Source organism: Nerophis lumbriciformis, linkage group LG15 (assembly GCF_033978685.3).
Source record: "Nerophis lumbriciformis linkage group LG15, RoL_Nlum_v2.1, whole genome shotgun sequence".
Lineage (NCBI taxonomy): Eukaryota > Metazoa > Chordata > Actinopteri > Syngnathiformes > Syngnathidae > Nerophis > Nerophis lumbriciformis.
The window spans coordinates 16,450,001-16,465,554 of NC_084562.2; the positions used below are offsets into that span (position 1 = coordinate 16,450,001).

General features: G+C 42.2%; 1 protein-coding gene across 2 annotated transcripts in view; it reads right to left on the reverse strand.

The window, feature by feature from the left end:
• slc6a5 (solute carrier family 6 member 5) overlaps positions 1 to 15,554 on the reverse strand; it is a 66,902-nt gene that overhangs the window by 16,328 nt on the left and 35,020 nt on the right. For both annotated transcript variants that reach the window (XM_061974795.1, XM_061974794.1), the window contains 3 exons: positions 9,540 to 9,671; positions 5,629 to 5,728; positions 1,067 to 1,167 (listed from right to left, as the gene is read on the reverse strand). In XM_061974795.1, the coding sequence (XP_061830779.1) occupies positions 1,067 to 1,167; positions 5,629 to 5,728; positions 9,540 to 9,671 (333 nt within the window). The remainder of the gene's footprint in view (positions 1 to 1,066; positions 1,168 to 5,628; positions 5,729 to 9,539; positions 9,672 to 15,554) is intronic.

Genomic DNA, 15,554 nt, shown 5'->3' on the forward strand with positions numbered 1-15,554 from the left:
GCGTGACGACCAGCCAGGCGACTGCGGGCCCTTTTGTCAACGTCACCTCTGCTTTGGTGCTACACGGCAATTTTCAGTGCACAATTACCAATATAAATGTTGGCTGGCGGCCAATGATGAAATGCTGGGAAGCTCTGTGCACTGGAGACTACACACTCCGCTACATACAATATAATAAATCGCCTTTTCACACACACACACTGGTTAAATGCCAGCATGTGGTATAATACTTTATCATCACATATATTTACAAAAAACATGTGTTTTTAGAGAATAGAACAATAATGGCAACACAGAGCCTAGCACAGGGGTCGGCAACCCAAAATGTTGAAAGAGCCATATTGGACCAAAAATACAAAAACAAATCTTTCTGGAGCCACAAAAAATTAAAAGCCATATTACATACAGATAGTGTGACATGAGATATAAATTGAATTAAGAGGACTTAAAGGAAACTAAATGAGCTCAAATATAGCTACAAACGAGGCATAATGATGCAATGTGTACATATAGCTAGCCTAAATAGCATGTTAGCATCGATTAGCTTGCAGTCATGCAAATATGTCTGATTAGCACTCCAACAAGTCAATAACATCAACAAAACTCACCTTTCATACACAACGTTAAAAGTTTGGTGGACAAAATGAGACAGAAAAAGAAGTGGCATAAAACACGTCCTAGAAAGTCGGAGAAAGTTATACATGTAAACAAACTACGGTGAGTTCAAGGACCGCCAAAATTAGTAGGACAAAACGGCGCTCGCCAAATACTCGAATCAGTGAAGTTAATATAAACAGTGTGCTTTGTAACAATTAGGGAGGTTTGTGTCATGTTTGTCCTCCTACAGAAACCATATTAAAACAAAAAATTTATTTTTTTCCCCACATCTTTTTCCATTTTTCATACATTTTTGAAAAAGCTCCAGAGAGCCATTAGGGCGGCGCTAAAAAGCCGCATGCGGCTCTAGAGCCGCGGGTTGCCGACCCCTGGCCTAGCAGTACATTGAAAATTAGGCTTGAAAGGCAATAGAAACTGAATCTTTTGAGTGTGAGACAAAGAAACAGACCGTCAGAATGGTCGGTGTCACGAATGCCCAGCAAATTCTCCAGAAGCGGCTGGGCTGAAAACCAATCATCATTTCAATGTCTTCGCAGAACCTCTGTAGCCCTGCATATGGATGGGGGGATGGGGGGGATAATTGGAATAAGAGTAGGAATTGGAGAAAGTCAGGAGACCTGGGTTTAAAAGGTCACTCAATTTACCAAGAAATGCGAGCTACCCATTTGAATACGTGCTTCAGAAAGAACGTGGAGACTACTCGGAGAGAGAGCGTTACGTTCTCGCTGCATAAAAAGGAGTTATAGGTCAGGTGCAGGATTCGTTAGTCCGTCTTTAATGACAAACGGCACAAACACGCTGACATCGTCATGTCAATGTGACGTGTTATCTGATGGTCAAGCAAATGGTCTTTTGTAACCTGTGTGTTGTGTTGTGTTTTGTGCTCCAGGGCATCACAACAGAGACACCCAGTGGCCAAAACCAGAATAACATATGAAAAACATATGACATCACATGGACAAAGATAAGACCTAGGAAAGTTCTGTGGTCAGATGAAACACAAATTGAGCTGTTTGGCCACAATACCCAGCAATATGTTTGGAGGAGAAAAGGTGAGGCCTTTAATCCCAGGAACACCATACATACAGTCAAGCGTGGTGGTATTATGCTCTGGGCCTGTTTTGCTGCCAATGGAACTGGAGAGTAAATGGGACGATGAAAAAGGAGGATTACCTCCAAATTCTTCAGGACAACATAAAATCATCTGCCCGGAGGTTGGGTCTTGGGCGCAGTTGTGTGTTCCAACTGGACAATGACCCCAAACACACGTCAAAAGTGGTAAAGGAATGGCTAAATCAGGCTAGAATTAAGGTTTTAAAATGGCCTTCCCAAAGAAAAAAAAAACAGTTCCCAGTGGCTTATTATATTTTTCTAAGTTGTTTTCAAAATTTTACCCATCACGCAATATCCCTAAAAAAAGCTTCAAAGTGCCTGATTTTAACCACCCGTCCATTTTCCTGTGACGTCACATAGTGAAGCCAACACAAACAAACATGGCGGAAAGAACAGCAAGGTATAGCAACATTAGTTCGGATTCAGACTCGGATTTCAGCGGCTTAAGCGATTCAACAGATTACGCATGTATTGAAACGGATGGTTGTAGTGTGGAGGCAGGTAGCGAAAACGAAATTGAAGAAGAAACTGAAGCTATTGAGCCATATCAGTTTGAACCGTATGCAAGCGAAACCGACGAAAACGACACGACAGCCAGCGACACGGGAGAAAGCGAGGACGAATTCGGCGATCGCCTTCTAACCAACGATTGGTATGTGTTTGTTTGGCATTAAAGGAAACTAACAACTATGAACTAGGTTTACAGCATATGAAATACATTTGGCAACAACATGCACTTTGAGAGTGCAGACAGCCCAATTTTCATCAATTAATATATTCTGTAGACATACCCTCATGTCAGCAGGCCAGGGTAGCTAGGGTCGATATTCTTCTCTTGATCATCTTTGGGACGGTGTAAGCCAAGACATCCGGGGGGTTTAGCTCGCTCGTCTGCGGGAACAAACTGCCGCCATTGCTTGCCGTGCTACCGAGGTCCTTTGTCCCTGAATTGCTCACACACTCCGTCAGATTCAATGGGGGTCTGGCGGCAGATTTCTTTGACTTTATCGTTGGAAATGCATCTGCTTTGAGTGTCGCAGGATATCCACACATTCTTGCCATCTCTGTCGTAGCATAGCTTTCGTCGGTAAAGTGTGCGGAACAAACGTCCAATTTCTTGCCACTTTCGCATCTTTGGGCCACTGGTGCAACTTGAATCCGTCCCTGTTCGTGTTGTTACACCCTCCGACAACACACCGACGAGGCATGATGTCTCCAAGGTACGGAAAACAGTCGAAAAAACGGAAAATAACAGAGCTGATTTGACTCGGTGTTTGAGAAAATGGCGGATTGCTTCCCGATGTGACGTCACAACGTGACGTCATCGCTCCGAGAGCGAATACTAGAAAGGCGTTTAATTCGCCAAAATTCACCCATTTAGAGTTCGGAAATCGGTTAAAAAAATATATGGTCTTTTTTCTGCAACATCAAGGTATATATTGACGCTTACATAGGTCTGGTGATAATGTTCCCCTTTAATGAATATAATGAATTACTCAAGAAAGTAATTATTGCATAAGTAAAAAAAACAAATGTCTGGCATATGCAGTTGAAAGATGTTTCATGAGAGCAGAGTCTGTGCCTTTTTATAAAACGGAGGCCTTTTGCCGACTGACGTGTGACGTCGGCAGGAGAGACAAACCGATCAGCTCAGCTGTGTTTGTTAGCTCTTGTGAGGCGGCAGCTCTGTTGGATCTTTTCCCTGGATTGTGTTACCTCCGGTTAATAAGGAGATGTGCTGTAGTCTCCTTGTCCCTAGACAGGGTATTGTACAATTGCAAGTTTGTCACCTCAATGATTCATTTGATGTCCACTATTCTCACGTTGTAGTAGTAGTCTGTGTAGGATTGTGTTTGCTTGTTGTGTGTTGTTTGCTGTGTGATGTTGCCTCTTACTATTTGATATCAAGTTAATTGGTGCTGGTGGTTGCTTTTATTACTCGCCGTGCTCCTGACGCTGTCATGTTGACATAATTAGATTACTTGTAACTAGAGATGTCCGATAATGGCTTTTTTGCCGATATCCGATATTCCGATATTGTCCGACTCTTAATTACCGATTCCGATATCAACCGATACCGATATATACAGTCGTGGAATGAACATTATTATGCCTAATTTTGTTGTGATGCCCCGCTGGATGCATTAAAGAATGTAACAAGGTTTTCCAAAATAAATCAACTCAAGTTATGGGAATAAAATGCCAACATGGCACTGCCATATTTATTATTGAAGTCACAAAGTGCACTATTTTTTTTAACATGCCTCAAAACAGCAGCTTGGAATTTGGAACATGCTCTCCCTGAGAGAGCATGAGGAGGTTGAGGTGGGCGGGGTTTTATGTAGGGGGTTTGTGGTGTATATTGTAGCGTCCCGGAAGAGTTAGTGCTGCAAGGGGTTCTGGGTATTTGTTCTGTTGTGTTTCTGTTGTGTTACGGTGCGGATGTTCTCCCGAAATGTGTTATACTAACAGCATTTCATGATTAATATTTATAAATTAAGATTCCCATTAAATGACACTAGAATAAGCACACATTTGATTGGTAAATCATAGTGTAACGACCTGGAATGACACTTTATGTGTGGTGTTGGAGTTGTCCGACTTTTTGTGTGGCTGTAAACGCATCACTGGCTAAGTGCCATATGTGCATGTGTTGGCGCAAGTGAGAAAGAGCGAGCGGCTGCTGTTGATATAACAAAGTTGCTTTTGGTCTGGTTTGTACTGCAGAAAATGACCAGTTTTGCTAGGTATAATTTTTTTTACTAATGTTTTGGTGATGTGTTTATGGCCGACAATAAAGAGTTTTGCTCAGTAAAGTGATGGATGGAAATCATGTCCTCAAAGCGTCTCGACAGACGTTACAATATTTGAACAATGATGACGAAAACTGTTTTCTCTGTCGTGTCCGTGTGTCCAAAATTGTTATGCTCTTATTTTTTTATTTGATTTTGTGCGTGACATAGATTTGCCGTGCGCAGAGGACGCTTGAGCAGTGCGCAATTGCACACCTTAAAGGGAACATTGGTGCAGATATAAATAGATTTACTGTACAGATAAATATATTTCACTTTTGCATATGCATCCACGTTTACGGATGTACAGTATGTTATATTGTCTTTATAGTCCAGCCAGTTAATCCGTTTTTTGGGGAGAATTGAGGGGATTGTTATGATGCAATATAGAAAAAAATTAAAATTCTCAAGTGTTGCATCATTTTGATCTTATAGCGCCAAATAATAATAATAATAAATATTCATCTTTTCTTGTTTACTATTTGGCTCATTGACCAGACTTGCGCGTTTCATATTCCTTCGTGCACAGCTGTTTAAAAAACAAAAACAAATGATTTGCTAACTATTAATTTTATTTACACCCCCCGCGACCCCGAAAGGGACAAGCGGTAGAAAATGGATGGATGGATGGAGATTGAACTTGTTATTTAGTCAGGCTTGGGACAGGTGTGCTGCTGGTGTAGCCACAGTGTGCACGTCTGATGTTGCTCACATGGGCTCCACTGAATGCTCAGGGAGTTTTTGCGTTTGCTCACACACATGAAAAATTAGAGGGAGCATTCTGCACTTTCTTTTGTAAATGCAAACACTCTGCCCCTCATTGCTCTTTTATCCTGCATTCCAACGAGCTAATGCAACGAAATGTTGTTCTTATCTGTACTGTAAAGTAAACATTTGAATGACAATACACAGAAGTCTAAGTCTATTTGATATTATTGGTTTAATGTAAATCCTTTTTTCTTAATATAACACACATACCTGGTTTTCAGTATATATGTTCTGACAATGCTTGCATCCTATAGATCTGTGCTTGAATTATAAAAGGTCGCACTCAAATAATTATAATTATAATAAATCATTTGTCAAAAAGCTGCTTTATACTCACCATAGAGGTAAGAGATGCCCACCAGCTCGAAAATGGCAATGATGACCAAAGAGTAGGAGGCTGCGTAAGTGTCCACCAACTGTAGCATGTACATGCCACTCTGCCACACACACAAAAACATTATTACAGCGTAATAGAACGAGAAATGACACAATTTCAATCAACCACTGTTTTCTGTACACCGGGGGCCTCATGTATTAAGCCTGCGTTCGCACATATACCTGGAGTACGCCCCTATTTCACGGCAAAAGCTGAGAAGAAGAATGGACTTTATTGTCATTATATTTGCATATAACGAGATTAAGGACTCCAATTTAAGGTGCAGTAGTGGGAACAAATATGGGGTAAAAATAAATTACACAAGAGGTAATAAAGAAAAAAAAACTAACAATTGAAATAAACAGACTACTATCCAATAAAAATAATAAGCAATCCTGTATGATATACAAAACACTAACACTGAGGATACTTTGGCGACGCACATAGGTGGCTGTTCAGGCTTCGCCATTTCTTGATGTCAACAAAGGACACACAATTCACTTTTTCGCCAGTGAATTGTATGCTTTATATTCATATCCATATTTGTGGGGATGTCCCATAATTTATGTAGGCAATCATTCTGCCACCTGTTGCTGCCACAAGGAGTTGCTGTGACTCCGGCTTGGCGGACAGCAGCCGTCATGTGGCTGCGACCGCAAGTAGCTCCCCCGTGTTGTATTAATAAATTGAGTACCGTATTTTCCGTACCATAGGGCGCACCGGATTATAAGGCGCACTGCGGTCTATTTTTGATCTTTTTTCATATATAAAGGGCGCATCAAAGGAGTCATAATATTATTTTTTTCTAAATTGCTTTTGCTTAATATTGCTTATACACACACCATAATAATACTAGTCTGTTTAATGCGCCGACAATCCATCAAGCGGTGCGGCTTCTTAGCGTACCAAAGTCGTACTAAAACATTTTGATAGATTTTTGAGTGCCGTGTGTAATGTTCTATATTTTCAATGGAACATATAAAATGTTGGTGTTGTTTACTTGAGTCATATTGCAGTCTACGCATATCTCTTATGTTTGACTGCCATCTACTGGTCACACTTATCAATACACCAAATAAAATTGTTTCGAGGTCGGTAAGCAAAACCACAGTTATTCCGTACATTAAGGCACTGTCGTGTTTTGAGGGAAAAAAAAGGATTTTATGTGCGCCTTATATTCCGGAAAATACGGTAATCAATTAAGAGTCAAAGTCTTACGTATCCTTTTCGATATGTTGGCATGTTTACATTTAAAAAGACCAAATCGTACATCATTTTCACATGAAACTCTAATCTGGCTGTGAGCAGGCTACGTATGAGCACATGTTGTCGTAAGTTACACAACTTATAATTATATTGGGGGTAATCAGTCACCCACCTCTTCTAAAGTTTTACGTATCATTTCAAACACTTACAGCACTACTTTATCTCCGGTCTCCCCGCCTGTTTTGATCATGCACATCAATCTTCTTCTTCACCTTCTTCCTGGTGTCTGACCATTTCTTTTTGATTTTCAGCCAGTTCTTGAAGCACACAGCATTAAAAGGCTCACAATCGCAAAACATTACAATCAGACCCCTCCTATTGACTGCTACTGAATTCTGTGTTTGGATTAGTGTTGTCCCGATATCAATATTTCGGTACCGGTACCAAAATTATTTTGATTATTTTCGGTACTTTTCGATACTTTTCTAAATAAAGGGGACCACAAAAAATGGCATTATCGGCATTATTTAAAAAAAAAAAAAAATCTTTTCGTTTGAATCACACATTAAGAGTGTTACTAAAACGGCCTTCTTTCATCTCCGTAATATCGCTAAAATTCGTTCTATTTTATCCACTAGCGACGCTGAGATCATTATTCATGCATTCGTTACGTCTCGTCTCGACTACTGTAACGTATTATTTTCGGGTCTCCCTATGTCTAGCATTAAAAAATTACAGTTGGTACAAAATGCGGCTGCTAGACTTTTGACAAGAACAAGAAAGTTTGATCATATTACGCCTATACTGGCTCACCTGCACTGGCTTCCTGTGCACTTTAAGGTTTTACTACTTACGTATAAAATACTACACGGTCTAGCTCCGTCCTATCTTGTCGATTGCATTGTACCATATGTCCCGGCAAGAAATCTGCGTTCAAAGAACTGCGGCTTATTAGTGATTCCCAGAGCCCAAAAAAAGTCTGCGGGCTATAGAGCGTTTTCTATTCGGGCTCCAGTACTATGGAATGCCCTCCCGGTAACAATTAGAGATGCTACCTCAGTAGAAGCATTTAAGTCCCATCTTAAAACTCATTTGTATACTCTAGCCTTTAAATAGCCCCCCTGTTAGACCAGTTGATCTGCCGTTTCTTTTCTTTTCTCCTCTGCTCCCCTTTTCCTTGAGGGGGATGGGGGGGGCACAGGTCCGGTGGCCATGGATGAAGTGCTGGCTGTCCAGAGTCGGGACCCGGGGTGGACCGCTCGCCTGTGCATTGGCTGGGAACATCTCTGCGCTGCTGACCCGTCTCCGCTCGGGATGGTGTCCTGCTGGCCCCACTATGGACTGGACTCTCACAATATTATGTCAGACCCACTCGACATCCATTGCTTTCGGTCTCCCCTAGAGGGGGGGGGTTACCCACATATGCGGTCCTCTCCAAGGTTTCTCATAGTCATTCACATCGACGTCCCACTGGGGTGAGTTTTTCCTTGCCTGTATGTGGGCTTTGTACCGAGGATGTCGTTGTGGCTTGTGCAGCCCTTTGAGACACTTGTGATTTAGGGCTATATAAATAAAGATTGATTGATTGATTGAAGTGTAGATCCCCCAATGGCGTTTGTTTACATTTTGAAGCCGGTGAGCTACGGTGTGTAGTGAAGCATGTTTAGCTATTCCTCGTCCTGCAGGGATGCTACTTTTAAGAAACGTACTTTATTTGTCGTCATGGAGGCGAGGATTAGTGATTTAGAATTAGCTAAAACACTGCAGACTGCATGATGGACTTTAGCCACTAGCTAGCTTCAGGCGGGTGTTTCGGTGTTATAGCTTTATTGTTATTGTTAGATTTATTGTTATTGTTAGATTTTAAGCCAAAATGCGTCCATTCTCCCTTTTCTGTCTACACACATTGTCTGTTTGTAAGTACTCTGTGTTTTGGCGCTGCCGAACATCCTCGTCTGCTCAGCAATGACACGACGTGGTATAGTACAGAATATGATTTGTTAGTATCGCGGTACTATACTGATACCGGAATACCGTACAACCCTAGCTTGGATTAGTACACGCGCACACTTTAACACATCAAAACATTTTGTGCATACAGGGTTTTCTGGATTTTGGTAGGAAATCCACATAATTCTTAATACATGAGGCCTGTTGCGTTTGGACCAGTTGTTCCTCCCAGGGAATTCAAGTCGCTGGTCGCTCCCAAGCTCTTTACGACACTTAAAGCTGAGTAGAAGAACCACCAGAGACAGAATAGGTATTTTGTAATATATTTGCAAAGCTTTGTAAATATACTGAGACCAGTCCAGCATAGAACATTCAATCGCGCAGCTAAGATGGTCTCCCCTCAAAAATGGAAACCTTCTCTTCTATAAAGTCTCTCTCCCTCCCACCCTCGTTGTCTTGTCTTTTCAGCCTAAACACATGCCCATTGTCCTCCGCACCTGGACATAATAGATAAAAAGAAGGAGTATCTCTCTTTCTTACATTCCACACTCAAGGTTAGCACACAGTATTTGCAGACAACCAAAAGACCACAATTGGAAGAAAAACACTAGCTGTTTTGTAATATGATTATGAAATTAAAGAAGTAATACTTAAATACGGACATATGTAAATATCTGCCTCCGACAGGCCCCTGGTGTGTCTGAGGAGCATCATACCTCTGTGATCATGGGGAAGCCTAGGACGAAGAAGGCCAAACAGCAGACCAGGGTGAAGAGCGGCTTGTGCGTCCTCAAGTATTTGGGGAACTCATCCGACACCGAGGTGACGATGGTCTCGATGGTTGCAAACTGAGAAAGGAAGGAATAAATCATATGGATTAGTGCAAAACATTGCATTAATCAGAGGTGCTGCTGATGTTGCAATTCTGCATCACATTTCAATATATTTCCATTTATTTGCTAAACGAACTGAATATATATATATACTCCCATCTGGAGTAGGAACAGATCGAAGAAAAATCATTGATTTGAATGATTCAGGTTGCAACCGAGAGCGAGAACCTGACAGGAGATTAGTAAATACCTCAAGATGGTAAATAGTAAATATATGGTGAATATACAAACAGGCCAATGACAGAGGTGGCTTTTTGTGAGCGTGAGCGCTAAAAAAAGAACCGCGTGGCACCAATCTATCCGCCTCCTCTCCTCTCTCTCTTCCTGAGCTCCCAAAACTAATTTCCTGTCAACATCCCAAGTCGATTACAGTCAAAATGCTTCCTCCGAGCCGCTGCCACTGCCTAAACAAAGTAACATCCTAATTTGGTCTTCCTGTTGATTTGTGTCCTTGCTGCTTCTTTTCCCCAACATGTGAAGGGGGCCGTGTTCCTTCCAGAGACATAGAAGGTGATTGTGGGCACTGGGAACTTTAGATCTATCCCAGGAACTAAGGGTGTACCAGAGACAACTTTTTCCACTGCTGATACGATACTAATATTTGACTCATGAACATTGACCATGCCCATATTGATCCGATAAGATAACAGCAGTAAGGGTAAAAAAAAATGGTTTGATGAAGTGAAATTACTCAAGAGAACAATAAAGTTAAGTACTAGGTGTGGTGAAATTAACCTCTCCATTTGACCCATCCCCTTGTTCCACTCCCTGGGAGGTGAGGGGAGCAGTGAGCAGCAGCGGTGGCCACGCTCGGGAATCATTTTGGTGATTAAACCCCCAATTCCAACCCTTGATACTGAGTGCCAAGCAGGGAGGTAAGGGTTCCCATTTGTATAGTCTTTGGTAAGGTTTGAACTCACGACCTACCGATCTCAGGGCAGACACTCTTAACCACAAGGTCACTGAGCAGTAGTAGGTATAAAATAACTAACTGTATTTATTATTAACTGTCTGGAATGGACTTATGCTGTCCTTAAATGTAATTGATAACAGTCAATTAAATGATGCGGACACGTTTGTTACTGGATACTTTCTGATACGCTTCTGCCTTTGAGACTTTGTGTGTGTAAGTAATATGCGACTATAATTGCCCGAAAAATTGTATGTAAATTATCAAAAAACTTTCCGTTCTCTGAGTTCCCAGTGAACAGACAAGAGGCTGTCTTTGTTGCACCAAGCCAAAGGCTTGGAAAATTCCGCTGTGTACGATGGGAGGAGACGGGAGGGGTTATTATCTATTTTGATCCAAGACCTGCCCAAGCTCGATCCAGGACCAGTCCAAGCCCGAGGCATCTTTTTCTTTTGTGTTAATGTGACCGAAAAAAATGGCTGTTTACATACCCCACATTCCTTTAGAAACAGCTGTTGTTATGTAAACAGGGAAAGTCCAAATAAAAAGAGGTGGCGTACAATCTTTCGCCAGAGCGTGCTGGAGACTGTACAAGAGTACAGCCCAGACGTTTCTCCTCAAATTGAGCGATATTTAATTCTGTCTGTTTAATTCCTTGCTTCTTGTCTCGTTTAATAGATGTCATCAGTGTTTAAACCTGACAATAACTATTTGATAGGGCTGTGAATCTTTAAATTCGATTCTCGGGGCTAACAATTCAATTCGGAATCAATTCGCGATTCAAAAGCTATACTTTTTTTTAAACCATTGGGTGCTATATTTCTCCATAAAATAGATAACAGCTCTGATAAATGTTGTATTACTTAAGAGAAAATTGGTTTTGTTTAATACAATTCCAACCAAACATTTAATAAAGTGGCTGGACTGATTACAATCGGTTAAAAATCTATTTTTCATGGGGTTTTTTTAATCGATTAAGAATCGTTACATATAAGAATCGCAAATCATTCGAAAATCTTTTTTTTAACATCCCTATTATTTGATACTTTTTTTATATTGACAAATGTTCCATTTTAGACTACAATATTGTTCAATTAAAGACACTTTGTGGAGGGGGGCGTGGCCTGCGGGCCTGCAGCGGAACGGGGTGTGCCAGGACCGGCCTCAAAGTCAGCGACAGGTGCGTAGATGGCCCAGGAGGGCCTTATTATCTAATCACCCGTCGCTCTGTTTAAGTAGCAGCCGGGAGGAGAGACATTGTTGGAGCTGGCGTGAGAGCAAGAGCGTGCCTGTCAGAGACATATAGACAATTGCTGGAAATCAACCTGCAGACATTGTATAAAAATGAAACTATATTGTAACTCTGAAACGGGCTCTCATGGCAATGCTTGGTGGTCTGGAGGACCCACGGGAGGGCAACTTCCACACACTTATTAGGTATGTCTAGCGTGTGCGCTATTCTGTGCTTAGCTGTTGTTGTGTAGCTGCTAGCTCCTACCATGTTTAACTTTTGTAACTGAGTTCACTAAAATACAAGGAAAGATCAAACTTTTGTGCTTATTGAAGGACATTTAGATGTCGATTGGCTGCCCAGCTTTGCACGAGTAAACGCGTCTTGTAACTCTTGTTGGAACAAAACGTAAAGGAGTTCATCACGTCCCTATCCCACTTTCCCTTTGTAAATGTGAAAAGTGGGAACCATTCCTCTCAGCTGAAGTTCTGTCCTGTTTTTTTTCCAAAACCTCCGGGTCGACTTAGTTTCCTTCACTCCAATCACACAGACTGGGCCCCCCCTCCTCTGCTACTTGGGGAGCTGCAAAGCACTTCATCCAAAAATCAGTCCCCGAGCGCTGCACGAAGGGCTAATTATGTTAATTGGGTCAATGTGTGCAGCATGGAGCGCTGCCGCAGCCGAGTGGAGCAAATACGAGGATTGTAAATACTGACGCAGAGAGAGCCTTGTCGCAAAACTTTGGGACCGGCGCTAATTGAAACGCTGAGTATTTTCACTCTAGAATGCATTCACAGAATGTGGAACCCACTTGGTAGCAAGAACAAACACGGCAAGGTGTGTGTTCCGGTCTGCCTTCTGTGCAGCCGTACGCTAGTTCCCTACTTTCTACTCCATCCCTCTTGACCACCAGGGGCTGGATGTCTTGGTCTCACACAGCAAAGTCACATGTCCATGACGCTTGGTGCCCCCAGGATAGGTTAGGCATCAAGACATCCTCTTGCGTCACAGGTGGACTACAGAGCTGAGAGATGCTCAACCTTCACGGGTTGTGACAAGCAAATTAACAGATCTGTTAAGTCTTTTGTGGGTTGGTAAGTTATCCATCACATGAGAGTTCAAAATCGTTATCATGGCGACCGGTCTGGAAATCTGCTGGTGACAGTGCGGTCCAGTTCGGGTCTGCTGTCGTCTCAGAGGACTTCGGTTCTGTTCCTTGGATCGTTTCAAAAGACGGATGCTGGCGCTAGGTTAATTTCCACCTGTCATTTCTGCAGTCTTGCCCAGGCCTGGGGACAAAGTCCTCTTTTCAGTAAGTCCTTTCAGTGCAGAACATGATGTGAAGGGTATCTTCAGCTACAGACTTTGGGGGATTCAAGTTAGGCTCTCGAGCTTCAGCCAGAAGCTCTGCAGATGACTTGGATTCTGTTAGGGTTATTATTCGTATGACTTGCTTTTCCTCCACCACACAAGATTACCTGTGGAAACCGCATTTACGTCACACATAATGTATGATAGCTGTGTCTTCAGCATTCCTGATCATCCAGGTTGGACACAACCGGCTGTCATTGGTGATTGTGTCACACCTTTTGATTGCAATCTCAGCAACCTTGCAAAAAGGCACTGAGTTAAGGCAAGTTAAAGTTAAAGTACCAATGGTTGTCACACACACACTAGTTGTGGTGAAATTTGTCCTCTGCATTTGACCCATTCCCTTGTTCCACCCCCTGGGAGGTGAGGGGAGCAATGGGCAGCAGCAGTAGCCGCGCCCGGGATTCATTTTGGTGATTTAACCCCCAATTCCAACCCTTGATGCTGAGTGCCAAGCAGGGAGGTAATGGGTCCCATTTTTATAGTCTTTGGTATGACTCGGCCGGGGTTTGAACTCACAACCTACCGATCTCAGGGCGGACACTCTAACCACTAGGCCACTGAGCAGGCCTTCCCGGATTTTGCGGGCTGTTGCGGCCTAAAATCCCTGAATTTGTGGCAGTTTTTTCAGAAAGGATGTGGGTTTTTTTCAGTAACATTTAATCAACTTGTGATTTTATCAATTTGTTATCCATGTATGCAATTACTGCTATCATAGCTGAAGCTCCAAAACAACAACAAAAAAATGAAAAGTTTCGTCTGAGGAGACAAAAAAAAAAAGCGAGGCTACTCGGATAAAAGGACAGTCAAGGATCAACATTGGCCCCGTTTTCACTCGCTAGCGTGAGCTCAAAGACGAGGAATTTCAGACCGATGCTGCCTTGGCTCTGTTCCCAAGATACACTTACAATTAGTGCACCAACCCAAAAAACCTCCCTCCCCCATTCATTCACACTCATTCACACAAAAGGGTTGTTTCTTTCTGTTATTAATATTCTGGTTCCTACATTATATATCAATATATATCAATACAGTCTGCAAGGGATACAGTCCGTAAGCACACATGATTGTGCGTGCTGCTGGTCCACTAATAGTACTAACCTTTAACAGTTAATTTTACTCGTTTTCATTAATTACTAGTTTCTGTGTAACTGTTTTTATATTGTTTTACTTTCTTTTTTATTCAAGAAAATGTTTTTAATTTATTTATCTTATTTTATTAAAAAAAAATTAAAAGTACCTTATCTTCACCATACCTGGTTGTCCAAATTAGACATAGTAATGTGTTAATTCCACGACTGCATATATCGGTTGATATCGGTATCGGTAATTAAAGAGTTGGACAATATCGGAATATCGGATATCGGCAAAAAGCCATTATCGGACATCCCTACTAATAACAGTAATAATTCATTATATTTACAGAAAGAAACACCACCAAAGTCCACTAGTTTCAAACAGTATCTGTCTGTTTTACCCTTCAACCTCCTAAAACCTAGCGTACACATACACTATATCGCCAAAAGTATTTGGCCACCTGCCTTGACTCACATATGAACTTGAAGTGCCATCCCATTCCTAACCCGTAGGGTTCAATATGATGTGGGTACACCTTTTGCAGCTATTACAGCTTCAACTCTTCTGGAAAAAGGCTGTCCACAAGGTTGCGGAGTGTGTTTATAGCAATTTTCCACCATTCTTCCAAAAGCGCATTGGTGAGGTCACACACTGATGTTGGTCGAGAAGGCCTGGCTCTCAGTCTCTGTTCTAATTCATCCCAAAGGTGTTCTATCGGGTTCAGGTCAGGACTCTGTGCAGGCCAGTCAAGTTCATCCACACCAGACTCACCAGTCATCCATGTATTTATGGACTTTGCTTTGTGCACTGGTGCACAGTCATGTTGGAAGAGGAAGGGGCTCGCTCCAAAGTGTTCCCACAAGGCTGGGAGCATGGAATTGTCCAAAATGTTTTGGTATCCTGGAGCATTCAAAGTTCCTTTCACTGGAACTAAGGGGCCAAGCCCAACTCCTAAAAAACAACCCCACACCATAATTCCTCCTTCACCAAATTTCACACTCAGCACAATACAGTCCGAAATGTACCGTTCTCCTGGCAACCTCCAAACCCAGACTCGTCCATCAGATTGCCAGATGGAAAAGCGTGATTCATCACTCCAGAGAAGGTGTCTCCACTGCTCTAGAGTCCAGTGGCGACGTGCTTTACACCACTGCATCCCACGCTTTGCATTGGACTTGGTGATGTATGGCTTAGATGCAGCTGCTCGGCCATGGAAACCCATTCCATGAAGCTCTCTGCGTACTGTACG